We start from the raw sequence: 27115 nt of genomic DNA on the forward strand, positions 1-27115 counted from the left end.
GAAAATCCTCTCCTAATGAAACATTTGTTTCCCACTTTGAAAGCAAGAGGTTTCTATGTTAATTTCCGATTGCAGGTATGGTGAATGTCATCTCTAAAATGCATTTGAACGCACAGGCCTTGGTTGAACTCATTGATGATGAGTTTAAACTCACTGATGATGAAAGGGACATGCGGGGGAAGGGAGGAAAACACAGAGGGACGGGTGTAGCACAGTGGGCTGGCAGGAAGGACTGCCTGGGTCACGTGGGGCACAAGGGTGTTCTCGGGGAAGACGGGGGAGGAGGGGGACCAATGTCACTAATTTAAGCACTATTAAACTTTTATCTGAAGGCAAGTCTGATTCCACATCCTCCATCAAATAGCCTGTCAATCAAAAAAAAAGGAAAAAAAAAGCTTACCTAACTTCCACTACTATCACCATCTATAATGGCAAAAATGATACAGTACTTTGATCATGAATACTCCTCAAATTCTAGCTCAACAAATATGTACTAGACTCAGTCTGATGTCTATTTCCCATTACTTTGGCTCAACTGACGAAAACGCAGAACATTTTCTTTTTAAATTTAGGTATAATTAATCCTCCTCTCTCGGGAATTCTACTCTTCATAGAATTATTCCATCTAGTGTATCAGCAGCATCTTTTAAATTAAACAAAAGAGGAAAAAGCAATACATCTGACAAAATGCCATACCTGGTGGTACTTCTCGCTGTTCCTCTGCAGGGGACATGTGCACCTCTAAAATAAATAATAAATAAATCATAAATCATAAAACACTGCATTACAGATTGCTGACCAGTATTTAAAACACAGACCACTGATCTTTAAGTTACAGTGATCATTTTTACAGACTTTTTGGGTGTTCAATTGCAATTATCATAAAACATTAGGTTTTTCCACCATCCCAACAAAGAAAAATTAGCTATAACTTCGTAAAATGTTGTATATTTCTCAACTGTCCTGAACTACAGGCTTTAAAACATTATCTGCCTAACTGACTGACCTCAAAACTCACAGTCTGGCAAAGGAGATATGAACTAAAACCTAAGTTTTCACCACAACTTTGCATCAGACTTGATAAGAAAGCTGAGGAACGACATTTAAAGCATCTCATTTCTTGTTAATGGCACAAAAAGTTAAATTGAAATGAATCTTAAAAATATATCACTATCTTTAATAAACTTGCTTTTGAAAAATAATACTCAAGGTAATATATTCTAAAACTAGTCAGAAATGTGGATATGAATTTTAACATCTAGTCTTTTTCCTTGCCTACTTCAACCTACTTACAACTAAAGAAACTGTAAGCCTCACCACTCAACAGTATAATGATATATTGACCTGATTCACTCTATAAAATTACATCACATGTTTACACCTTCATCCCTAACAACCCCTGTAACATTACCGTAATCGAGAGGTAAGATTGTATCTGCTTTCCCTTTGCTCAAGATTTGTAACAGGCTTTGGTCAAAAGGAGGAATTTTTATTAGCATTTTCTAAAACTCAAAATATTTATGCAGCTATTTTAATCATTTTTCTTCTTGCATTATTTTGCTTCTACTTTTAAGAATGATACATGCTCAAAACAGTTGGAAATATTTTAGATAAAAGTAAAAAGGAAACAGAAAAATATCACACATATTCTCCCTGAACCCTGTTAAGCTTCTGGAAGAGTTCCTTCTTCTAGTGGCAGTACCACGAATGTTTACTAGCTTTCTGTGTTGTGACTGGCTTGTTAATGGTTTGCCTATTTATTTGGTTCTTAATAATCTAGAGACATGTTAGCACTTCACCAACTTGACCAATATTTTTCTCAGAATTTCTTTTACTTTTGTCATTTTAGGTATATTTGAAAAACGTGTATGCATCATAAAGTATTAACCACATCCGTTGTTATTTTCATCCCTGATGTTATACTAAGAGAGACATTATTATTGTGATAAATTTTCATCCAAATTTATTCTGAAAAAAATGTACATTTAACAAACTTACCTGAAATGTATTTTGGTAATGATATAACAAGAGGATTTTTTAAAAGAAATAATTCGTTATATTAGCACAACCTGAAAGTTTTGCATATTGATATAGCCTACTTTGTCTTACTCCGGGACTTTGTAAACCCACTTCAGTATGGCTTTGACTCCCATCAATTTACTCAAATAGCTTTTGCTAAGATCACCGACATTCTCCACATTGCCAAATGCAATCGGTGCTTCGCAAGTCCTGAAATTCCAACGGCAGTAGCACAGAGCACACTCCTTCCTTCCTTCTGTTCTTTCCCATGCTTCCCTACTGGTTTCCTCCTGTCTCACTGGCTATGCATGCTCCCTCAAACCTCACAATGTTGGGATTCCTTAGAGCTCAGTCCTGGAACTGCTGGTCTACTCCCTCTGCACTCACCTCCAAAATGATCTTATCTATTTCCATGGAATTGACACCATCTCCATGGTGATGGCTCCCAAGCATTCCTATCCATCTCAGATCTCACCCATCTAGATCAGATTGGCACATCCAACTCCATACTTGACACCTCCACCTGGGTATCTCACATAATTCCTGAACATAAAATATCTAATATGGAATCCTTGATTTTCTTCCCTAAACCAGGAAAGAAAATCATTTCTTCTCAGTAAACAGCCCTAACATCCAACAGTTATTCAAATCAAACCAAAGGCCCCCTTTATTCCTCTTTACTTCACAACCATCAGAAAGTTCCATCAGTTGTAATTCTAAAATACATTTCAAGTTTAAAACTTTCCCCTCCATTTCCACTTCATGGTCTTCCTCCACGCCACCATGATCCCTTCTCTGGATTAGGACACAGTAATTTCCTAACAGGGTGGTCCCTGCTTCCCTTCTCGTTCCATCCAATCCATTCTCTAAGAGTACAAGTAATTTTTCAAAACATAAATCAGGTTATGTCATATCTCACAAGTATTTCCATAGATTCTCACCGTACTTAGAAAAAAATCCAAATTCCTTACTAGGTCCTCCAAGGCCCCAAATGATCTGTCCCACCTCTTTACTGCTTAAGCCAATTCAAATTCAGTTTTATGTTACCTGCAGCAGAAAGTAACCTTACTGACACAGAAGGGTTTAAGCACAGGACTGACATAGCCAGATGTGTACTTCTGAAGAGATCATCCCAGTGACACTGTGAAAGATGGATTTGAAGGGGACAAGCATGGAGTTAAGAAGACTAGTTAGAAGGCTACTGCCATTGTCCAGGAAGATGATGAGGGGCTGAACTAGATTACTAGAGCTTCAGAGGAAAGAATGAATTTGAGAAATGTTTAAGTAGACTATTCAACAGGACTCGGGATTAGCTATAGAGAGAGGGGGAGAGGAGACAACACCCACATTTCTGGTTTGGGAACCCGAGTATTTATTGATGCAACCAGCCAAGATGGGGGAAGACGGGAAGAGAAGTTTGGTGGGCGAGCGAAGATGACGAGTCTCCTCTCGCTGTCCACTCAAGTGCCGCAGGAACATAGAAACTGCAGGTTGGGCCAGAGGCGCACAATCCAGAGCCCCACTGCCGGGCAGAAGGAATTCCCTGAGCAGCCTCTGTTACGCCCTCTACTGGCTGATCAAAACGCTTAGGAAAAAACTGTATTTTTTTTTTTTTCAGTTCATCCTTAATGATTTTTTTTTAACATTTTTATTGGAGTATAATTGCTTTACAATGGTGTGTTAGTTTCTGCTTTATAACAAAGTGAATCAGCTATACATATACATATATACCCATATCTCCTCCCTCTTACGTCTCCCTCCCACCCCTCTAGGTGGTCACAAAGCACCGAGCTGATCTCCCTGTGCTATGCAGCTGCTTCCCACTAGCCATCTATTTTACATTTGGTAGTGTATATATGTCCATGCCACTCTCTCACGTCGTCCCAGCTTACCCTTCCCCCTCCCCATGTCCTCAAGTCCATTCTCTACATGTGCGTCTTTATTCCTGTCCTGCCCCTAGGTTCTTCAGAACCATTTTTTTTTTTTAGATTCCATACATATGTGTTAGAATATGGTATTTGTTTTTCTCTTTCTGACTGACTTCACTCTGTATGACAGACTCTAGGTCCATCCACCTCACTACAAATAGCTCAATTTCATTTCTTTTTATGGCTGAGTAATATTCCATTGTATATATGTGCCACATCTTCTTTATCCATTCATCTGTCCATGGACACTTAGGTTGCTTCCATGTCCTGGCTATTGTAAATAGAGCTGCAATGAACTTTGTGGTACATGACTCTTTTTGAATTATGGTTTTCTCAGGGTATATGCCCAGTAGTAGGACTACTAGGTCATATGGTAGTTCTACTTTTAGTTTTTTAAGGAACCTCCATACTGTTTTCCATAGTGGCTGTATCAATTTACACTCCTACCATTTCAACCCACCTCGGCCCATGGATAACTCCTTCTCACAAGACCACCTCCTCCTATTTAGGGTGGCCCTCCTCACCCTAACAAGTTACTTTCTACTATACGATCCTGCTTTTATCTCCATCACTGCACTTCTCATAATCTTTAATTACTTCATCATCTCTTTGGCCACTAGAGTTCCAGCCGCAGTGAAAACAGAATTCCAACTCTCTTATTCACTCTTGCCCTCCTAGCCCCTGAGCATTGTAAAGACAGCAAATAATAAGTGTGCAATAAGTGCTTGTTGAAGAAATGAACATAATTTTAATATAAAAAGTAAAACCATGTCTATAAAATTAACTTACCTTCTAAAATTGTATTTGAGTCATCTACAGCATTATCTAAAAAAAAAGCAAACATGTCTTACATTAACTCATCTTCACTAGGTCCTTAAATGAACATATCCACTCAGAGACCTAAATTTGGCTCTTTTTAGATTGGGGCTTCTTATAGAGACACTCACTAGAATATCAACTTTAATTTCTAAATTATATTCAAAGAATACATCAATAGGCTGGTATTATCCCTGCTGACATAAAACTTACACCATAAACAGGGAATAAACATATCAACATGATCCAATTACTTCCTTGGTGACTTGAGAATGTCTTGTATTTCTGACTAAATCTATCTTTTTTTTCCCACATCTTTATTGGAGTATAAATGCTTTACAATGTTGTGTTAGTTTCTGCTGTATAACAAAGTGAATCAGCCATATGTATACATATATCCCCATATCCCCTCCCTCGTGAGCCTCCCTCCCACCTTCCCTATCCCACCCCTCTAGGTGGTCCCAACGCATTGAGTTGATCTCCTTGTGCTATGGAGCCTTTGTTCCACAAGCTATATTCATTTTAACAAATACAAGGGGAGCTGACTTGCAGGAAACATCTGCTTAGACAAATACCTTACCTGAACTTTCTGTCCCTTCATTTTCCGATGGCTCAAACGCTGCAAAGTACACAGAAAAAATAATCCTTTAGCACCGTATAACTCCCATTAAAACACAACATTTGCTGTATGGTTCAATGTCTAATTTATCTTTGAACCTCTGGGTCTCAGTCACTGGGAAGCGGCAGGTTACAGAGTAGAGTCGGGAAGAGTTTGGTCTGCAGTAAAACAGGCCTGGATTCAAATTGCAGGGCAGCCACTTTTAGCCAGAGGAGCAATTATACATGCTTCCTTCTTGTAAAATGGGGAAAATTAAAGTTCCTCCCCAGTCACTTTTTACCTGGATCCAGTAATTTGTTTACCCCGGGGTGATACTGAATTTCATTTTTTTATTTGCTTCGTGACTGTAGTGGAGGCTCTGAGTGACCCGTGGCTCAACCCGCTTATCACTCTGGGTCCAAGTTTTTACCAGGCAGCTTCTCTACTTTGCTTAGGGAGCAATGCTCAGATCTTCCACCTGGGGCAAACGGCCCCGCCTCCAGTCCCTGAGAGAGAGGGTTCTGCGGGCAGGTCTTAATCCGCTACCTTGACCACGGCCCAGGCTCACCTCTCTCTGCTCCACTGCAAAGGAGGCCCTCGTCTCGGCTGCGGTGTCCCCTCATGCCTGGCTGGCTCAGTGCTTTCCTACTCAGCCTGATCCCTATTTTTCCATCTTCCAAAATGCCTGAAAATTTCTGCTACCCTAAGAGCAAACTGTGTTGTTTTTCTAGCACGGTTACAAATATATTCTCCTTGTTCATTTAATAAAGAAAAAACTTTGAACACCTACTGTGTTTCAGATATTATTACTAGTGCTCGGGGAGAGCAAGGGACAATTTTTAACAGATCACTTTCTATCCTTTTGGTGGCATTTGGAAGACAAAGGAACAGTGAATGTTTCCTCACTCTGTCACCCTGAACGGTGCCTGCATTTAATATGCTCAAGTCCATCAACTGAAAAACAAATAAACAAGTCTTTTCTTTTTGTTATTTTAATTTTATTCATTTATTTATTAAGTCCTTTATTTTTTATTGAAGTATAGTTGATGTACAATGTTTCAGATGGATAGCAAAGTGATTCAGTTATACATATATGTGTGTGTGTGTGTGTGTGTATGTGTGTATATATTCTTTTTTCAGATTCTTCTCCATCATAGGTTCTCCCTGCCCTCTCCTTCCTCCATTTCACAATCTAATTTCTTCAGAGTCATTTGCACATGCTGTCTCCTCACTTCCTCTCCTCAACCCACTCCAGTCTGTCTTCTGGCCCTGATCACATCCCTGAAAATGCTCCCCTAAGACCTCCCACGAGCACTCATTTAACCCAATGGACACTTCCTGCCTTTACTGGATCAGGTCTCCTAGCAGCTCCTTCCTTTACAAGCTCCCTTGTCCTTGGACTCCAATGTGACCATACTCTCCTTTGATTCTTTCCTTTCTCCTTCTCAACCTTCATCACATCACCTTTTTCTTACCAGGCATTAAATGCTGCTTTTCGTCAAAGTCCAGCCATAGATCCTCCTCTATTCCTGCTCTCTCCTCTCTCCTTAAATGATCTCAGCCTTTGGCTTCATTTTCCTTAACAGCCTTTTTCCTTAACAGCCTTTCCTCTCAGGCTTTGGCTTCATTGTCCTTAACAATGCATAGTCTGATGATTCTCAAACTCAACTACGAATAGACTTCTGAGATCCAAACACCATCCATCGGCTAACTTGGTATCTCCCCTTGGATGGCTCAACAGGCACTATCAGGACGTACAGACCGCACTCGTGACCTTCTGGCCCGAAGCCTGTTTTCCAGTCTCACCGTCTTAGGAAAAAGCACCCCTTCCACCGGGTGCATAAGCGCAACCGTGGATGTGGTTCCCGACACCTTGCTCTCTCTCCCCAGCTACACCTGCACGTCCATCCCCGCCAACCTTACCTTCTACTTCTCAGCTTTGTCCACTTCCACACACCTCCACTGCCACCACCCTGGTTTAAACCACTATCATCTCTGTCCAACTTCTGTCCACTGCAAACAGTTCTTGCCAAGGTTACCGGTGAGGCCTCCGCAGCACGAGATCCAAGGCAGGTCTTCAGTGCTCACTTGGGTGGGTCCTCAGCAGCCCAGGACATGGCTGAACACCCCTTTCTTGAAACTCATTTCCTCTGATGCCTCGTTTGGCAGAGATGTGACTCAGCGAAGATCAAGTTTGGATAACTGCAGTAACCTAACTGGTCTCCCCACATCTACTCTTTTTTTTTTTTAGCCGCGTGGCGCAGCTTGCGGAATTCTTAGCTTCCCTGCGGTGGAAGTGCAGAATCCTAACCATTGGACCACCGAGGAATTCCCTCCCCACATCTACTCTTGTCTCTCCAATCTATTTGCTACGTTGTAGACAGATCAATCCTTACAAAATGCACTGCCCTAGAACAGTGTTCCAAGGTGAAGATGAACGTCCTTGACCTCTGGACCTGGACCATCTCACAATCTCAGCCCCAGTCTCTCTTATGCTCAGCACTCCAGACACATCTTCCCATAGCAGCTTCATTCTACGTTCCAGCATCCTTTCCCCTGGGCTTGTCAACTGTTCAGCTCATACTTCAGCCTTCCCTGGTCCACAAACTAGGTAGGGCCTCTTTATACTCTTGTTGTACACTATACTCATTCTTACCAGTACTTAATGTAATTGTAACTGAATACTAAACTAAAATGATTTGTATAATTTCTACCCCGCTGCTAAAATACACAGTCCATGAGAATATAAGCCATGTGTGTTCTTCACTGGAACTGCCCCAGTGTCCTACGTTTTGGACACAGGCTACGTGATACATATGTAGTATATGTAGTGTATGAATAAATAAATCAAGTAGATGGTAAGACTGTACTGTCATTTGCCAGGTGTTTCCAATGTAGGCTTAATGCTTTCCAGGACATTTTTTATGTGGAAAGCTGGTTCCCTCTACAGCCTTAATAAGCTTTATGTTTTCCAGGTCCTAGAATTTGGAACGTTTAATACAGAATATATTCTGTTCTCCGACTGAAAAACGGTTTTCTTTTCACCCGACTTACAGCTTTATATATATATATGTGTGTGTATGTGTGTATGTGTGTGTATATATATATATATACATATATATAATATATATGTGTGTGTGTATATAATATATATATATTTGGTCACTTGGTTTCCCTATCTGGGTTCCTGAACTGCACAAAGGTATCTCTGTAGCACATAATGAAGAATCCTTTGTTCTCTTAGATCTATTTGGTTTGAAAAAGTTTATGTTCTATAACAAGGTAATTCAAAGTATCTCATCAAAACCTGATGACCCCTCAGGTCATAATTTTACCCTGTTAACATTTTAAATTATATTTATTATGACATTCTTCCTACGAAAATATCTTTACTTTCACAACATCTTTTTTAGCATTTTATCTAATTTTACACTTCTTGCAAATTTGATTTTAAAATTCTCTAGATCTAGTCTGCAACTTGCATTCCAATCATGTTCTTTCCAGCATATTTAGAAAAACACCACAGTGACTGGCAGAAATTAGAAAACTATCTCAAATCCCACATCTACGTGCAACTTTTAAATTCCAAATTCCTATTTTCTCCTTCAAATTCAAAATTGAAAAAAAATATCTAAATTCAATTGTAGTGGCCAAGTTATTTAATTTGTTATAAAAAAAATATTAGTCCCTAGAGATAGACTGCAGGATTCTTCCAATGGGATCCTTCATATCCCATTAGGAACAGCCACTGTGGATGGTGATCTTGGTAGAGTCTAAAATCTTAAAACCACATGATTAATAAATCAGCATCTTAGATCTACCTGCAGCCCTTCCTAATTTTCTTCACTTGAGATTCACCAGCTAACATGAGACCACAAATTTTTTGGAAGTACAGACTCTATATTATTCATAACTGAATGTCAAGCCCTAAAACCATCCAGCACATAGGAAGTCCTCCATATCTGACTCAAGCACTACACATTTCTTCATCCTTCTTGTTTCACAGACAGTTACACCCAATGGGCTTCTTTCCTTCTACACAGTCATCTTTGAAGATATTAGAATAAAAACGATCCACCATTGGTATTTTATCATTTCTTAGTCATGTGGACTTATGCAAAATTACTTACATTCTCTGAACCCTACTTCTTTCATCTGGGAAGTAGTGAAAACATAATCTACTTCACGGAGTTTAATAAAACAGCATGAGAAGTGCTGGGGCAACAAGAGGAGCTATAACTGTCTAAATGAGAATCTGATGCCAGGACTATTTTCTTTATGCTACCTTGAAGCCCGGAATGAAGTTCTGCTACACCTTTCTCCATGCTGGCAGATCAGTCATCTTTATTTAAGTAAAATTAATCTGCAGAAGCAGCTAGAGTAGTTGAACTCTGACTAAAGTAGTCTTTCAAGCACGGGACTTATTTTTCATTAAAAGAGAGCTATGACTATAAAGTAATGAGATGTGTTTTCTTGAATAATTTGTAACTGGCTTCCTAAGGCACCTTGCAAAGAATTTAAGAAACAATTTAGGCAATGGCAGAACCACTGGAATAGGTAGACAATCTCCCCAAGTAAACTCTTTGAGAACTACCCATTCATTTGGATGTTTTAAGTTATGGTATAATATTTATAGCTAAAATACCACTCTCCATACTTCACAGTCAAACTCTGAGTAGATTTTAAAACAAGTAGGTAACTTAAGGTCAAGAAGCATTTTCAGACCTTGCTCATCATACTCTTGGTAGGTGACGTCATCTGCAAAAAAGAGAGTAAAACAAAAATAAGTATCACTTACTCAATAAGTATTGCTTATTACAATATTACTTGTCATTCTGTGTAATTGCTTAGCTAAAAAACACAACTTAATCTCAAATACAGAATTCTGTTCCTTTAAATATTAATGTTTGCACAATCAGTGAGAAATGCCTCTGGCCAAAAAACAACAAGAAGAAAGGGCAGGTAAATTATTTTCATAAAATTTCCTCAGATTGGTGAGGGGACCTTCAAGATGGCGGAGTAGTAAGACGTGGAGATCACCTTCCTCCCCACAAATACATCAGAAATACATCTACATGTGGAACAACTCCTACTGAACACCTACTGAATGCTGACAGAAGACCTCAGACTTCCCAAAAGGCAAGAAACTCCCCATGAGACTGGGTAGGGCAAAAAAAACAAAAGAAAAAACAGAGACAAAAGATTAGGGACAGGATCTGCCCCTCTGGGAGGGAGCTGTGAAGGAGGAAAAGTGTCCACACACTAGGAAACCCATTCACTGGCGGAGACGGGGGGTGGCAGGGGGGAAGTTTCAAGAGCCACGGAGGAGAGTGCAGCCACAGGGGTGCGGAGGGCAAAGCGGAGAGATTCCCGCACAGAGGGTCGGTGCCAACCAGCACTCATCAGCCCGAGAGGCTTGTCTGCTCCCCCACCGGGGCGGGTCGGGGCTGGGAGCTGAGGCTCGGGCTTTGGAGGTCGGATCCCAGGGAGAGGACTGGGGTTGGCGGCGTGAACACAGCCTGAAGGGGCTAGTGCACCACAGCTAGCCGGGAGGGAGTCCGGGAAAAAGTCTGGACCTGCTTAAGAGGCAAGAGACCATTGTTTCAGGGTGCGTGAGGAGAGGGGATTCAGAGCACCACCTGAACGAGCTCCAGAGACGGGCGCGAGCCGCAGCTATCAGCGCGGACCCCAGAGACGGGCATGAGACGCTAAGGCTGCTGCTGCCGCCACCAAGAAGGCTGTGTTAAAGCACAGGTCACTCTCCACACACCCCCTCCCAGGAGCCCGTGCAGCCCGCCACTGCCAGGGTCCCGTGATCCAGGGACAACTTCCCCGGGAGAACGCACGGCGCGCCTCAGGCTGGTGCAATGTCACGCCGGCCTCTGCCGCCGCAGGCTCGCCCCGCATCCGTACCCCTCCCTCCCCACCCCTGAGTGAGCCAGAGCCCCCGAAGCAGCTGCTCCTTTAACCCCGTCCTGTCTGAGCGAAGAACAGATGCCCTCAGGCGACCTACACGCAGAGGCGGGGCCAAATCCAAAGCTGACCCCAGGAGCTGTGCGAACAAAGAAGAGAAAGGGAAATCTCTCCCAGCAGCCTCAGGAGCAGCGGAGTAAATCTCCACAATCAACTTGATGTACCCTGCATCTGTGGAATACGTGAATAGACAACGAATCATCCCAAAATTGAGGGAGTGGACTTTGGCAGCAACTGTAGACTTGGGGTTTGCTTTCTGCATCTAATTTGCTTCTGGTTTTATGTTTTTCTTAGTTTAGTACTTAGAGTTTATTATCATTGATAGATTTGTTTACTGATTTGGTTGCTCTCTGCCTTTTTTGGTTTTTTTTCCGTTTTCTCTTTTTGTGAGTGTGTATGTGTATGCTTCTTTGTGTGATTTTGTCTGTATAGCTTTGCTTTTACCATTTCTCCTAAGGTTCTGTCTGTCCGTTTTTCTGGGGTTTTTTTTAGTATAGCTTTTAGTGCTTGTTATCATTGGTGGATTTGTTTATTGGTTTGGTTGCTCTCTTCTTTCTTTCTTTCTTTTCTTTTTTTAAATTACTTTTTAATTTTTTTAATATTTTTTTTATATTTTTTATTTTAATAACTTTATTTATTTTATTTTTTCTTTCTTTATTTTTTTTTCTCCCTTTTCTTCTGAGCCATGTGGCTGATGGGTTCTTGGTGCTCAGGGCGGGTGGCAGGCCTGAGCCTCTTAGGTGGAAAAGCCGAGTTCAGGACATTGGTCCACCACAGACCTCCCGGCCCCACGTAATATCAAACGGGGAAAGCTCTCCCAGAGATCTCCATCTCAACGCTAAGACCCAGCTCCACTCAACGACCAGCAAGCTACAGTGCTGGACACCCCGTGCCAATCAACTAGCAAGACAGGAACACAACCCCACCCATCAGCAGAGAGGTTGCCTAAAATCATAATAAGGTCACAGACACCGCAAAACACACCACCTGACGTAGTCCTGCCCACCAGAAAGACAAGATCCAGCCTCATCCACCAGAACACAGGCACCAGTCCCCTCCACCAGGAAGCCTAAACAACCCACTGAACCAACCTTACCCACTGGGGGCAGACACCAAAAACAACAGGAACTACGAACCTGCAGCCTGCGAAAAGGAGACCCCAAATGCAGTAAAGTTAAGCAAAATGAGAAGACAGAGAAATACACAGCAGATGAAGGAGCAAACTAAAAACCCACCAGACCAAACAACTGAAGAGGAAATAGGCAGTCTACCTGAAAAAGAATTCAGAGTAATGATAGTAAAGATGATCCAAAATCTTGGAAATAGAATGAAGAAAATACAAGAAACATTTAACAAGGATCTAGAAGAAATAAAGACCAAACAAACAATGATGAACAACACAATAAATGAAATTAAAAATTCTCTAGAAGGAATCAATAGCAGAATAACTGAGGCAGAAGAACGGACAAGTGATCTGGAAGATAAAATAGTGGAAATAACTACCGCAGAGCAGAATAAAGAAAAAAGAATGAAAAGAATTGAGGACAGTCTCAGAGACCTCTGGGACAATATTAAATGCACCAACATTCGAATTATAGGGGTCCCAGAAGAAGAAGAGAAAAAGAAAGGGACTGAGAAAATATCTGAAGAGATTACAGTTGAAAACTTCCCTAATATGGTAAAGGAAATAGTCAATCAAGTCCAGGAAGCACAGAGAGTCCCATACAGGATAAATCCAAGGAGAAACACACCAAGACACATATTAATCAAACTATCAAAAGTTAAATAAAAAGAAAATATATTAAAAGCAACAAGGGAATCCCCATAAGGTTAACAGCTGACTTCTCAGCAGAAACTCTGCAAGCCAGAAGGGTGTAGCAGGACATATTTAAAGTGATGAAAGGGAAAAACCTACAACCAAGATTACTCTACCCAGCGAGGATCTCATTCGGATTCGACAGAGAAATTAAAACCTTTACAGACAGGCAAAGGCTAAGACAATTCAGCACCACCAAACTAGCTTTACAACAAATGCTAAAGGAACTTCTCTAGGCAGGAAACACATGAGAAGGAAAAGACTACAATAACAAACCCAAAACAATTAAGAAAATGGTAATAAGAACATACATATTGATAATTACCGTTAATGTAAATGGATTAAATGTTCCAACCAAAAGACATAGACTAGCTGAATGGATACAAAAACAAGACCCGTATATATATGCTGTCTACAAGAGACCCACTTCAGACCTAGGGACACATACAGACTGAAAGTGAGGGGATGGAAAAAGATATTCCATGCAAATGGAAATCAAAAGAAAGCTGGAGTAGCATTTCTCATATCAGACAAAATAGACTTTAAATTAAAGAATGTTACAAGAGACAAAGAAGGACACTACATAATGATCGAGGGATGAATCCAAGAAGAAGATATAACAATTGTAAATATTTATGCACCCAACATAAGAGCACCTCAATACATAAGGCAAATGCTAACAGCCATAAAAGGGGAAATTGACAGTAACACAATAATAGTAAGGGACTTTAACACCCCACTTTCACCAATGGACAGATCATCCAAAATGAAAATAAATAAGGAAACACAAGCTTAAAATGATACACTAAACTAGATGGATTTAATTGATATTCATAGGACATTCCATTCAAAAACAACAGAATATATTTTCTTCTGAAGTGCTCAAGGAACATTCTCCAGGATAGATCATATCTTGGATCACAAATCAAGCCTTGGTAAATTTAAGAAAATTGAAATCGTATCAAGTGTCTTTTCCGACGACAATGTTATGAGACTAGATATCAATTACAGGAAAAAAACTGTGAAAAATACAAACCCAAGGAGGCTAAATAATACACTACTAAGTAACCAAGAGATCACTGAAGAAATCAAAGAGTAAATCAAGAAATACCTAGAAACAAATGACAATGAAAACACGATGACCCAAAACCTATGGGATGCAGCAAAAGCAGTTCTAAGAGGGAAGTTTATAGCAATACAATCCTACCTCAAGAAACAAGAAACATCTGAAATAAACAACCTAACCTTATACCTAAAGCAATTAGAGAAAGAAGAATAAAAAAACCCCAAAGTTAGCAGAAGGAAAGAAATCATAAAGATCAGATCAGAAATAAATGAAAAAGAAATGAAGGAAACAATAGCAAAGATCAATAAAACCAAAGGATGGTTCATTGAGAAGTTATACAAAATTGATAAACCATTAGCCAGACTCATCAAGAAAAAAAGGGAGAAGACTCAAATCAATAGAATTAGAAAAGTAAAAGGAGAAGTAACAACAGATACTGCAGAAATAAAAAGGATCGTGAGAGATTATTGCAAGCAACTATATGCCAATAAAATGGACAACCTGGAAGAAATGGACAGATTCTTAGAAATGCACAACCTTTCGAGACTGAACCAGGAAGAAATAGAAAATATAAACAGACCAACCACAAGCACTGAAATTGAAACTGTGATTAAAAATTTTCCAGCAAACAAAAGCCAAGGACCACATGGCTTCACAGGTGAATTCTATCAAACATTTAGAGAAGAGCTAACACCTATCCTTCCCAAACTCTTCCAAAATATAGCAGAGGGAGGAACACTCCCAAACTCATTCTATGATGTCACCATCACCCTGATACCAAAACCAGACAAAGATGTCACAAAAAAAGAAAACTACAGGCCAATATCACTGATGAACATATATGCAAAAATCCTCAACAAAATACTAGCAAAGAGAATCCAACAGCACATTAAAAGGATCAGACACCATGATCAAGTGCGGTTTATCCCAGGAATGCAAGGATTCCTCAATATACGCAAATCAATCAATGTGATAAACCACATTAACAAACTGAAGGGGAAAAACCATATGACCATCTCAATAGATGCAGAAAACTTTTGACAAAATTCAACACCCATTTATGATAACCCTCCAGAAAGTGGGCACAGAGGGAACTTACCTCAACATAATAAAGGACATATATGACAAAACCACAGCCAACATCGCTCTCAATGGTGAAAAACTGAAACCATTTCCACTAGGATCAGGAACAAGACAAGGTTGACCATTCTCACTACTATTATTCAACATAGTTTTGGAAGTTTTAGCCACAGCAATCAGAGAAGAAAAAGAAATAAAAGGAATCCAAATCAGAAAAGAAGAAGTAAAGCTGTCACTGTTTGCAGATGACATGATACTATACATAGAGAATCCTAAAGACGCTACCAGAAAACTACTAGAGCTAATCAATGAGTTTGGTAAAGTAGCAGGATACAAAATTAATGCACAGAAATCTCTTGCATTCCTATACACTAATGATGAAAAATCTGAAAGAGAAATTAAGGAAACATTCCCATTTACCACTGCAACAAAAAGAATAAAATACCTAGGAATAAACCTACCTAAGGAGACAAAAGACCTGTATGCAGAAAATTATAAGACACTGATGAAAGAAAATAAAGATGATACAAACAGATGGAGAGATATACCATGTTCTTGGATTGGAATAATCAACATTGTGAAAATGACTATACTACCCAAAGCAATCTACATATTCAATGCAATCCCCATCAAACTACCAATGGCATTTTTCACAGAACTAGAACAAAAAATTTCACAATTTGTAAGGAAACACAAAAGACCCCGAATAGCCAAAGCAATCTTGAGAAATTAAAACGGAGCTGGAGGAATCAGGCTCCCTAACTTCAGACTATACTACAAAGCTACAGTAATCAAGACAGTATGGTACTGGCACAAAAACAGAAATATAGATCAGTGGAACAGGAGAGAAAGCCCAGAGATAAACTCATGCACATATGGTCACCTTATGATTGATAAAGGAGACAAGAATATACAATGGAGAAAAGACAGCCTGTTCAGTAAGGGGTGCTGGGAAAACTGGACAGGTACATGTAAAAGAATGAAATTAGAACAAGCCCTAACACCATACACAAAAATAAACTCAAAATGGATTAAAGACCTAAATGTAAGGCCTGACACTATAAAACTCTTAGAGGAAAACATAGGAAGAACACTCTGTAACATAAATCACAGCAAGATTCTTTATGACCCACCTCCTAGAGAAATGGAAATAAAAACAAAAATAAACAAATGGGACCTAACGAAACTTAAAAGCTTTTGCACAGCAAAGGAAACCATAAACAAGACGAAAAGCCAACCCTCAGAATGGGAGAAAATATTTGCAAATGAAGCAACTGACAAAGGATTAATCCCCCAAATATACAAGGAGCTCATGCAGCTCAATATCAAAAAAACAAACAACCCAATCCAAAAATGGGTAGAAGACCTAAACAGACATTTCTCCAAAGAAAATATACAGATTGCCAACAAACACATGAAAGGATGCTCAACATCACTAATCATTAGAGAAATGCAAATCAAAACTACAATGAGGTATCACCTCACACCAGTCAGAATGGCCATCATGAAAAAATCAACAAACAATAAATGCTGGAGAGGGTGTGGAGAAAAGGGAACCCTCTTGCACTGTTGGTGGGAATGTAAATTGATACAGCCACTATGGAGAACAGTATGGAGGTTCCTTAAAAAACTAAATAGAACTACCATACGACCCAGCAATCCCACTACTGGGCATATACCCTGAGAAAACCATAATTCAAAAAGAGTCATGTACCACAATGGTCATTGCAGCTCTATTTACGATAGCCAGGACATGGAAGCAACCTAAGTGTCCATGGACAGATGAATGGATAAAGAAGATGTGGCACATATATACAATGGAATATTACTCAGCCATAAAAACAAACGAAATTGAGTTATTTGTAGTGAGGTGGATGGTCCTAGAGTCTGTCATACAGAGTGAAGTAAGTCAGAAAGGGAAAAACAAATACCATATACTAACACATATATATGGAATCTAAAAAAAAAAAAAAGGTTCTGAAGAACCTAGGGGCGGGACAGGAATACAGACGCAGACATAGGGAATGGACTTGAGGACACAGGGAGGGGGAAGGGTAAGCTGGGACAAAGTGAGAGAGTGGCATGGACATATATACACTACCAAATGTAAAATAGATAGCTAGTGGGAAGCAGCCCCATAGCACAGGGAGATCAGCTCGGTGCTTTGTGACCACCTAGAGGGGTGGGATACGGAGGGTGGGAAAGAGACAGAAGAGGGAGGGGATATGGGGATATATGTATATGTATAGCTGATTCACTTTGTTGTACAGCAGAACCTAACACACCATTGTAAAGGAATTATATTCCAGTAAAGATGTTAAAAAATAAAATAAAAAAATAAAACTGAGGTATTGTTGTCAAAAACAAAAAAAATTCCTCAGATTGGCATAAAGCAAGACATTCAAAAGAAACATTAGGAATTAATATCCTCTTTTGTTGTGAGGTGGTGGTAGATGAGATGAAATATGAAAGCCTGATATTCTCTGAATAATCTAATTTTGTTGCAAAGCAAAAAGTCTTGTATTAGGTGTTAAAATTATGTCTTTGACCCATCGAAAGAAAAGTCACCAGGTTAACAGAGCATTGCAGCCATAGAGCTGGAAGTATGTTTAACATCTAATGAAAATGTCCATACCTGCTTCTTGATACATTCTTCCAGCATCATCTACCACTGGTTCACTGGAATCTAAAAAGAAAAAACATACATTATTGACAAACCTGAACAAACCAAACACATTGCTAGACACTATTCTAAAATATTTACAAATTAATTCTAAACCTCACAAATGTGTAAGATAGACAGTATTATCATTATTTAATAAAATTGAAGCTGAATAACGTTCCATAATTTTTCTCTCCAGTCACAAAGATAGGAAGAAGCAGAACTAGGGTTTGTACCCAGTCTGGCTCCACTAGATCATATGCCCCGTTCATTTCCAGATATTCTTTCCAGTATCCTCTCTACAAAGATCAAAATCCCAACGGTGGTCTGAAAAACACATCCCCTTTTCCCCCATTTCTTTATGTAATATTAAACTATATTCAGCAATGTATATAATATATGGGGGGCTTCCCTGGTGGCGCAGTGGTTGAGAGTCTGCCTGCCAGTGCAGGGGACACGGGTTCGAGCCCTGGTCTGGGAAGATCCCACATGCCATGGAGCAACTAGGCCCGTGAGCCACAACTACTAAGCCTGCGCGTCTGGAGCCTGTGCTCCGCAACAAGAGAGGTCGCGAGAGTGAGAGGCCCGCGCACCGCGATGAAGAGTGGACCCCGCTTGCCGCAACTAGAGAAAGTCCTCGCACAGAAAAAACGAAGACCCAACACAGCCAAAAATAATAAATTAATTAATTTAAAAAAAAATTAATGTATGTATAATATATGGGCAGCCAAAAATGACTGAGTATTATAAAGAGATTTCTATGTTGTATCAGAGTGAATCATTAACCTTGGTTGAAAATGACCTTGGCCACTGCCTCAAACAGAAACATATATCACGGACCTGGATTTTCCTGTTCATATATCATGTCCTCCATATCCTGACTGTAGGCTGGTGAAGCTATAAATTAGGAAACAATTAGGAAATTACAAATATGTCTCAGAAAAGGATTACACTTGATAGTTAAAACAAGAAAAGCACAATTTCTAGTAAAGAGAGAAATCAAATCAAAATGATGCTCAAACTTACATTCATTCATGAAACAAACAGGTACTAACTGTGCTAAATGCCAAATACAAAGGTAAATAAGAAAGTCTCCATCATCAGTGTAACTGAACCACAAAATCGTGGAGCTATATTCTCATTTAGCTTATGCAAATTCAACTATATTCACAAAACAAAAAGTGAAGCAGAGACACAGAGAGAGCAGTGCAGGTGAACCCTCCTACCAGGCACCCAGCAGGCACTTGCCTGAGTGAGCCTGAGCGAGGACACACATTCCCAGCCCGTAACTTGGACTCAACACCTGAGTACCCCCAGACTGCAATGTAATTCTAGTGTTTACAGGTGCCTATTGTTGAAATAATATAGGTCCTAAATGCCAGCCAACAATATCCTGTGGTCCTTAAGCACAGAAAGAGGGATGTATTCCAACACTTGAAGAAAAACCAGCCAACAACACAGGCTTATGGGAAGATGGTGTGTCCATCTACAGTGTGGTCATACCTTCTGGGGACACGTGACATGTGACAATACACAATTTTGCCCATTCACTAACTTGCTAATTTTAAGACTACAAAACATGCAATTATACAGTATCTTTCTTCTTCTTTTTTTTATTAATTTTTATTGGAGTAGAGTTGATTTATAGTTCAGGTTTTTCTGTAACATCTTATGAAAAAACCCAAACGAACTTTTTGGCCAACCCAATACAATGTTGTGTTAGTTTCTGCTGTACAGCAAAGTGAATCAGTTATACGTATACATATATCCACTCTTTTTTTTAGATTCTTTCCCCATATAAGTCATTACAGAGTATTGAGTAGAGTTCCCTGTGCTATACAGTAGGTTCTTATTAGTTACCTACTTTGTATATAGTAGTGTATCTTTTTTTCACTTATCTTTCTTTTTATTTTTTTCCTATTTTATTTATTTATTTATTTATTTATTTTGACGTATAGCTGGTTTACAATGTTGTGTTAATTTCTGCTGTACAGCAAAGTGATTCAGTTATACATATATATACATTCTTTTTTGTATTCTTTTCCACTATGGTTTATCACAGGATATTGAATGTAGTTCCCTTTGCTATACAGTAGGACATTGTTCTTCATCCATCCTATGTATACTAGTTTGCATCTGCTAATCCCAAACTCCCACATTATCTTTTGACCTAATAATCCCACTACTGGGAATTTATCCTCAGGAAGTAGATTTCAAAAGCACAAAAACTATACTCATATATATATGTGTGTGTGTATGTATATATATGCACATACATACACATATATAAACCTGTGATATAATATGTATTATATAATATTAACTATGTATTATGTGATATTTGATATAAAATATATTAAAATTAATAAATAATGTTATCTCTCTTTCTCATGATGTTCTTTTATAGGAAAAGACTCATTCTAAGCAAAAAAGAATAGTATTAAATTAAAATCTCACCTGTCTCTTCTACATGGTAGCTATCTTCAGTTTCTGAAAAAAATAACATTAAATAAATATTGTTACTTTCATAAAATGGTATGTTTATATATTGTATATGTATATTCTGAATGAATGTTTATCATTGATTTTATTTTGAAAGCAAATAACTATTAAAATAAAACATGAAAATATCAATTAAATGTCTGCTAAACACTTTATCTTTCACTAGAACTACACTTAGAAACGTCTCACACATTCTCTTATATGATCCACTTAACAACCCCACGAGGTTGACAAATACTATAACATGGGCTAAAGAGGGAGAAAGATTTAGACAGAGTAACACCGTGGTGACAAAGCTATGTCCCCATCACATTCCACTGTGCTGTTCTATTTTCTAGACACTCCTGCCATTTTCTAGAGCAAAAGCACATTGTCTCCACACGAGAACACAAAGGAAGAACCCAGAGCCTTTATAAGTTTGGGGAGCTAAAAGGCAAATGGGTTGATACCTTCACCCACATACCGCTGATGGCAAAGTGCTGCCACCCATGTGACCCTTGTTATTTAGCAGCCACATGGAGTGTAAATATTTTTAATTTCTGAAGACTTTTTTTTTAAATTTATTTTTGACTGCATTGGGTCTTCGTTGCTGCACGCGGGCTTTCTCTAGTTGCGGCGAGCGGGGGCTACTCTTCGTTGCGGTGAGCGGGCTTCTCATTGCAGTGGCTTCTCTTGTTGCGGAGCACGGGCTCTAGGCGTGCGGGCTTCAGTAGTTGTGGCACGTGGGCTCAGCAGTTGTGGCTCGTGGGCTCTAGAGTGCAGGCTCAGTAGTTGTGGCCCACAGGCTTAGTTGCTCCGCGGCATGCGGGATCCTCCCAGACCAGGGCTCGAACCCGTGTCCCCTGCACTGGCAGGCGGATTCTTAACCACTGCGCCCTGGTGGAATCAGGCAAAACACAGGGAAGTCCTGATTTCTGAAGACTTTTAACAAGCAACTTTTATGTTCAAACTGAATCTATGTCCCAATTAAAAATTAGGTCATAAAATAAGGTTTCTTCAATTTATGAACTTTTTAGAAATGTTTCTTCCTACTCCCAATCTATAACTCCTAACCTCAAAAATATCAAATGCCTTATGTTTCAGATTCTTTGAGGGTCTTAATTGAAATTTTTTGTATAAGCAGCATCTAGGATACCAAAATTCTGAGCAACTGTCAATCTTCCTGAGCTATCCTGGCTGAAGATGGGAGAGAACAAGAGATTCCAGGGAAGTGTGGAAATGATTTCATCAGCATTCCTACTCAGAACTTAGAAATGTTTTTCCCATAGAAATCATGATATGCATGATAACTAAAGGTCTAAAGTTCAAAAGTTAGTCTGTAAATGCCTATTTTCAATGCACAATCCAGCTGGAATCAAACACAAGTTCAAAAGCATTTTGAACTTACATTTTCTCCCCCAAATTATGCATTAATACAATTCTGTAGGTTTAAAATAGTTCTTGCAACCATTTACCAACTGCATTGTCTGAGGCTACCTGACCTCTCAATTCTTACGTGGCCGGGACGAGTCCTGTGTGTTTTGCCTGATTCCCACTGGCTCTGAGCACAAGCCTTAACCCGTTCAGACACAGCAGAGCAGGAAGTGAGGTGAGGCCCAGGAGACAGGAAACAGCCCAACCATACCTGGGCTCAACGCTGGCAGCAATTATGTATCCCCTGGGGAGCTTTTACAATCATCCATTTTGGGGGCCCCGCACCCCAAACACTCTGATTCACTTTGATCAGGGTGGGTCACCGGAATTCTTCTAAAAGCTCCCCGGGGGATACTAAAATGCAGCCAGGATCGGAAGTGGTGTGGTGGGATACCAGCCCATCTTAGTGGATCATGTTCCTAAGAGGTTGTCTCTCTCAATCCACGACCCTATGGCTCCAGACCTTCCTACCTTTACTAGCGCTGCAGATCCGATCTACCGCCTGTTTCTTACCATTCTGTCCAGCTCTCTGAACTCAACTTAGGCTGAGCTAACCCTTGAACCCTACCAGGCACCTCCAGTCTAGACCCTCTGCGGCCGGTGGTGCTGTGTTGTTACATGGGTCCTACAGACTCTGACGATTACTACATAGCGGGGTGCATTGTGTAACTGTTCACTTTGTGTTGGTGCCATCAACCACTCCCCCTGGTTTCAGCATAGGCTTGTTTTCTTGTATCACTCTTTAGAAATAAAACATCCCTCTTAAATAAACAAGGTTCCCTTAGTACTCATTTTAAGTATAAAATGATATCATGTATATATTTTAAATAAAATGACAAAAATCAGTCAGAGTACAAAACTTGTGGCTTAAAACCACTAAGGTTTTAAAGGACTACTTTAAGAAAAGAGTACAGAGAATAGATACCAAAAGAACAAAGCATGTGGACTTAATTTAGCAGGGCTCCAAATAATCATGGTAGCCTCACATTAAAGCAGAGCAGAGCAGTAAGTATACAAATAAAAATTTTTCTATATGTCAGTAGTGGATAGCAATAATTCTGACTTGCCTATTGCAAATAATACAAAGTAAACTACTCAACTGATATGTAAATAACTAGCATTTAATTTAAAATACTGATATACACAGATGTCAGCAAACTATGGTCCATATGTAGTCTACATTGGGCCTGCCTCTTGACTTTCTAATTAAAATTTTACCGGAACACGGCTACACTTATCCAATTAGGCATTGTCCAGAGCTGCTTTTGCACCATGGTAGCAGAGATGAGTAGTTGGGACAGAGGTTGCATGGTCCGCAAAGCCTAAAATATTGACCGGCTGGCCGTTTACAGAAAAAGTCTGCCAATGCCTAGGCTATGAACTGTATTCTACCCACTGTAGTTATAGAGTTTATTTTAGAACAAGAGCCTGTGATAGATTATCAAGGTCAATATTTCATCAGTTGTTTGAATTTCTTACAAAAATGGTACTCTAGGAAGGAGAGTACAGTAAAAGTAAATGTGCTGAAGGATTTCACTTACATCCTATAAGAAATGTATATATCCTTAGAATTTCCCTTAACGTACTCTGAATTAAAAAATTGGGATATCTATTTATTTTAGGGAAAAGACTGATTTTAACTGAAGTTTTCAGCTTCAACTTTAAAAAAAAAACTTTAGATAAAAGCTAAATATTGGTTTTAAAGGTGTTTAAGAAAACTTCAATAATCGTAATTATAAATTACCTATTGTGTTTTATTCTGAAACGAAAAAAATGTGTTCTACCTTCATGAACTGCTCCAGTTCCCACAGGTTCATATCTATCATCTGCATCACTTCCTGCAAAGACACCATCTTCGGGCTGCAGTTCTCCTGCTGGTCCGTCCTGTTCTTGGTGCAGGTCCTCTCCTTGAACAATGATAATGAACAAAGTGACACAGGTCTATAGCAAGGGCCCCAGGCAGCAGCCCACACAGATGCCCCATCTGAAAGGCTGCCACATACCCACTTCAGCGGCTCGGCATGCCCTGCCCCTTTTCTGGGCCACTGCACGTGCTGAAACTCTGTCCTCTCTCTGGCCAAGGGCTAGTCCACCCGAGGGGGTAACAGGTCTTCTCTCACTAGAACATAAACTCACCAAGGACAGGGACCTCACATATTTTGGTGACTATGTATGCCCAGCCCCTGGGGCCATGACTAGCCATAGGAAGTTCTCAATACGTATTTAATAAGTGAATAAATGAATTCAGAATTCTTACTGTATCTGCCTCTTCAATTATCACTAGGTCAGAGGAAAGGTCACCTTGCGACCTTCCACTGAGAACTGACGTAAAATTCCACAATCTTAAATAACTCTCTGCAAATATTCTATTACAAAGAACATCAGGACACCAGCTAAACCGTATGCCAGGTCATCCGCACTGGTTCAGCTGCATTATACTTTGCTTCTAAAGGTTCCTATGTTTATTTAGCCTTTAAGTTATGCTAAGATGCTCATTTTCTCTTCTGAGACTTTCACGATACACTGAACCATTCTGCTTCTCTTGTGAAGATGTTGGACATGCTGCATTACTCCACTGCCACATGGGTTAGCTTGTCATCGTGGTGTAAGACATTCTCCCAGTAGTAACTTGCCATGGCCTCAAGCAGAGGACGCTCTGGATGCAGCACTCTAACGAGAGGACTCAAGGGAACTAGACTTAGGTGTGCAGTGCAGTATTGCTCTAGGAGTGTGCGGTCTGCAATATCTGACTCCAGATCTAGGTCTGTCTCTAGACCAGCTGTGTGACCCTGGGAGAGTTACTTAATGACTCTGTGCCTAAGATTTCTCTTCCATAAAAAAAGAAATAGTAAGAGTACCTACTCACAGCATTGTTGTGAGGACTGAAGCACTTAGAAAAAAGCCTGGCCCATAATAAGTATTTAGGTTTTATTGTTGCTGTGCTGCTTCTGCTGTCGTTAATATTTGTACCATCATCATCTCAGTAATAACAATACTACTACTTCTACTGCTACAGAACTGCCCCCCACCACACTGCAGGACAGTGTCCTTAGTCACTTTACTTCTGGTGTGGCCCAGTGATGCTCTCAGGTGTTACTGGACTATTAGGCCCTTTTATGTTGATACTATTTGTTTGTCTTCTGTCTTCTCATCACAGCCTGCTATCTTGTTTCTCCTCATTTGAGATCTTCTGCTTCTCAGCAAACCAATCACCAATTCTTCCTGTCACTAACTGTACAACTCTTTTTCTTCTTTTCTTCTTGCCATGTTCCTTTTCCCTTACTCTCATTTACTTAGTCTAATTTTACAGTTTTTATGTGAGCGGGACTGAGCTCTTTTAGCCATCTACTCAATGGAAGCCCCTGCTCTCATAGGGAAACTAACCAAGCACCGTACACTGTCTGGGAGTCTCCACGGCCCAGGGACAGCCTGCCATGAGGAAAACAGTCTCCTGAGAGTTTGCTAGACCTCACCGGAGGCACTGCCATGCCCTCTTGCAGCTGCTGCACCAACTCTATGAGGTAGCAATTATCCCACTTTGAAGGATGAGGGGCTTGAGGAACTTGACTAAAGCCACACAGCTAATAAATGCAACTGCAGGACCCAAACCTGACAATGAAATACAGAATAACAGGGACAGAGAGTCTACTCTAGAGACGGTGTCAGGGAGGCCAAGTTTGGTCTGATAAGATGTGAAGACTGGAACACACACACGCACACACTAACAGAAGAGGGACAGGCCTGGCGATGACAAAGAAAAAAGGGAAGGCCAGTTGAGCTACAGAAAAGTGACCAAGGGGAGAGAGAGACCAGGCCCAGACAAGGCACAGTGGGCTTGGCCACATCAAACAGGGGGTGTAGAGGAGCAAAGATGGAAACAGGGGCCCAAGTGGATGGGAAGAGGGGATGGTGGTAGCTGACACACGGCAGAAGTCAAAATATGTTTTGGAGGCAAAGCTGAAGGGATCGGCTGATGGATTACGTATGAGGGGAGAAGAGGAGAGAGAAATCAAGGAAAACTCCCAGGATGCTAGCTTAAGCAACTTAGTGGATAGGGAGACCATTAACTAAAGACTAGAATAAGAGTAAAACATTTTTGCAGGTAAGCCGGGGCGCTGTGAGATGGAGAGGAATCAAGAATTCAGTTTTAGGAACATTTTAAGTCTGAGATACCCATAAAACATACAAATAGAGATAAGAATATGCAGTTAGATAATCCAGGAGCTTAGATGAGTGATGAGGGCTGTAGATATATATTCAGGAGCAATATTTAATATTTAAATAATATTTAAAGTCATGGCCTGTGATTTTCTAAGGAGAAAGTCTTGATAAAGAAGAGGTCCAAGGAACACAATCCAATGCTAGCCTGGATTCCTCTCTCCTCTGTCTGGCATCCTGCACCCACCCACCTAAATGTCTACCACACCTTTCACTTCCTTCTTCCCCTACCTTTGGAACCTTTGGTGAAATTTAGTTTGACCAACCATCTCGACTCACTTGTGTCACTGGTACCACCTCCCATCTCATCTCCTTGCTGACATCTCCTTCACCTTATTTTTCACGCTGACAGAATACACAACACTCCTTCACACCCTCCAATGGTTCCAACTCCTCTTAGAATCAAGTAAAAATATCCTTCCCTTCATCTCTCCACCTCCGTTCAGACCCTTTTGGCCTCTGGACTTTCACACATGCCATGCCCTTTGCTTAAACATTACTCTTTACTAATGGCATTTGCCTGGCAAAGCACTACACCATTCTCCAGCTCCTAAATCAGTATGTCATTTTCTCCAGGAAGCCTCTGCTAACCCCACATAGCATCACGTGTTTCACCATCACAGCACGTACCTCAACATATTGAAATCAATCATGTATTGAGATTGCATCATCCTTGTGTTAGGTTAAAATAAAAAATAAAGAAAAAGATATAGGACGGGAAAGCCTGCGTTTGCTTATACAGGCAGATATGCTCAGGTGAAGTAGCTTTTCTAGCTGAGAAGAAACTGGTAATCAAAGGACACAGGCTCCTAGACCCCTAGCAGCCCAGGGCAAAAACCTACAACGCAGCCAAAGCTGCCAAACGCAGCCAAAGGAGCACAGATGGAGCTGGGTGGGATGCTTTACATTGAACTCCAAAATACCTAAGACTGAATAAGATACTTTAGCTGGCCTGCAAAAGCCCAAGTTAAATGATAGGGAATTCTGTTTGTTTTTAAGAAACATTACTTTTTTCCTCCAGGAC

At 40.2% G+C, this 27115-nt stretch overlaps 1 protein-coding gene across 2 annotated transcripts in view; it reads right to left on the reverse strand.

Moving 5' to 3' along the window:
• The window catches only part of ASPH (aspartate beta-hydroxylase), a 227733-nt gene that overhangs the window by 131223 nt on the left and 69395 nt on the right, over window positions 1-27115 (reverse strand). Inside the window, exons 6-13 of one of the 2 annotated variants that reach the window (XM_061171942.1) lie at window positions 23658-23780; window positions 20416-20448; window positions 18799-18855; window positions 17932-17982; window positions 10087-10119; window positions 5344-5382; window positions 4737-4772; window positions 697-741 (exon numbers count right to left, since the gene is read on the reverse strand). In XM_061171942.1, the coding sequence (XP_061027925.1) occupies window positions 697-741; window positions 4737-4772; window positions 5344-5382; window positions 10087-10119; window positions 17932-17982; window positions 18799-18855; window positions 20416-20448; window positions 23658-23780 (417 nt within the window). The remainder of the gene's footprint in view (window positions 1-696; window positions 742-4736; window positions 4773-5343; window positions 5383-10086; window positions 10120-17931; window positions 17983-18798; window positions 18856-20415; window positions 20449-23657; window positions 23781-27115) is intronic. The other variant, XM_061171943.1, reaches the window with a different exon arrangement.

The sequence above is a fragment of the Eubalaena glacialis genome, chromosome 17 (assembly GCF_028564815.1).
Source record: "Eubalaena glacialis isolate mEubGla1 chromosome 17, mEubGla1.1.hap2.+ XY, whole genome shotgun sequence".
NCBI classification, from domain to species: domain Eukaryota; kingdom Metazoa; phylum Chordata; class Mammalia; order Artiodactyla; family Balaenidae; genus Eubalaena; species Eubalaena glacialis.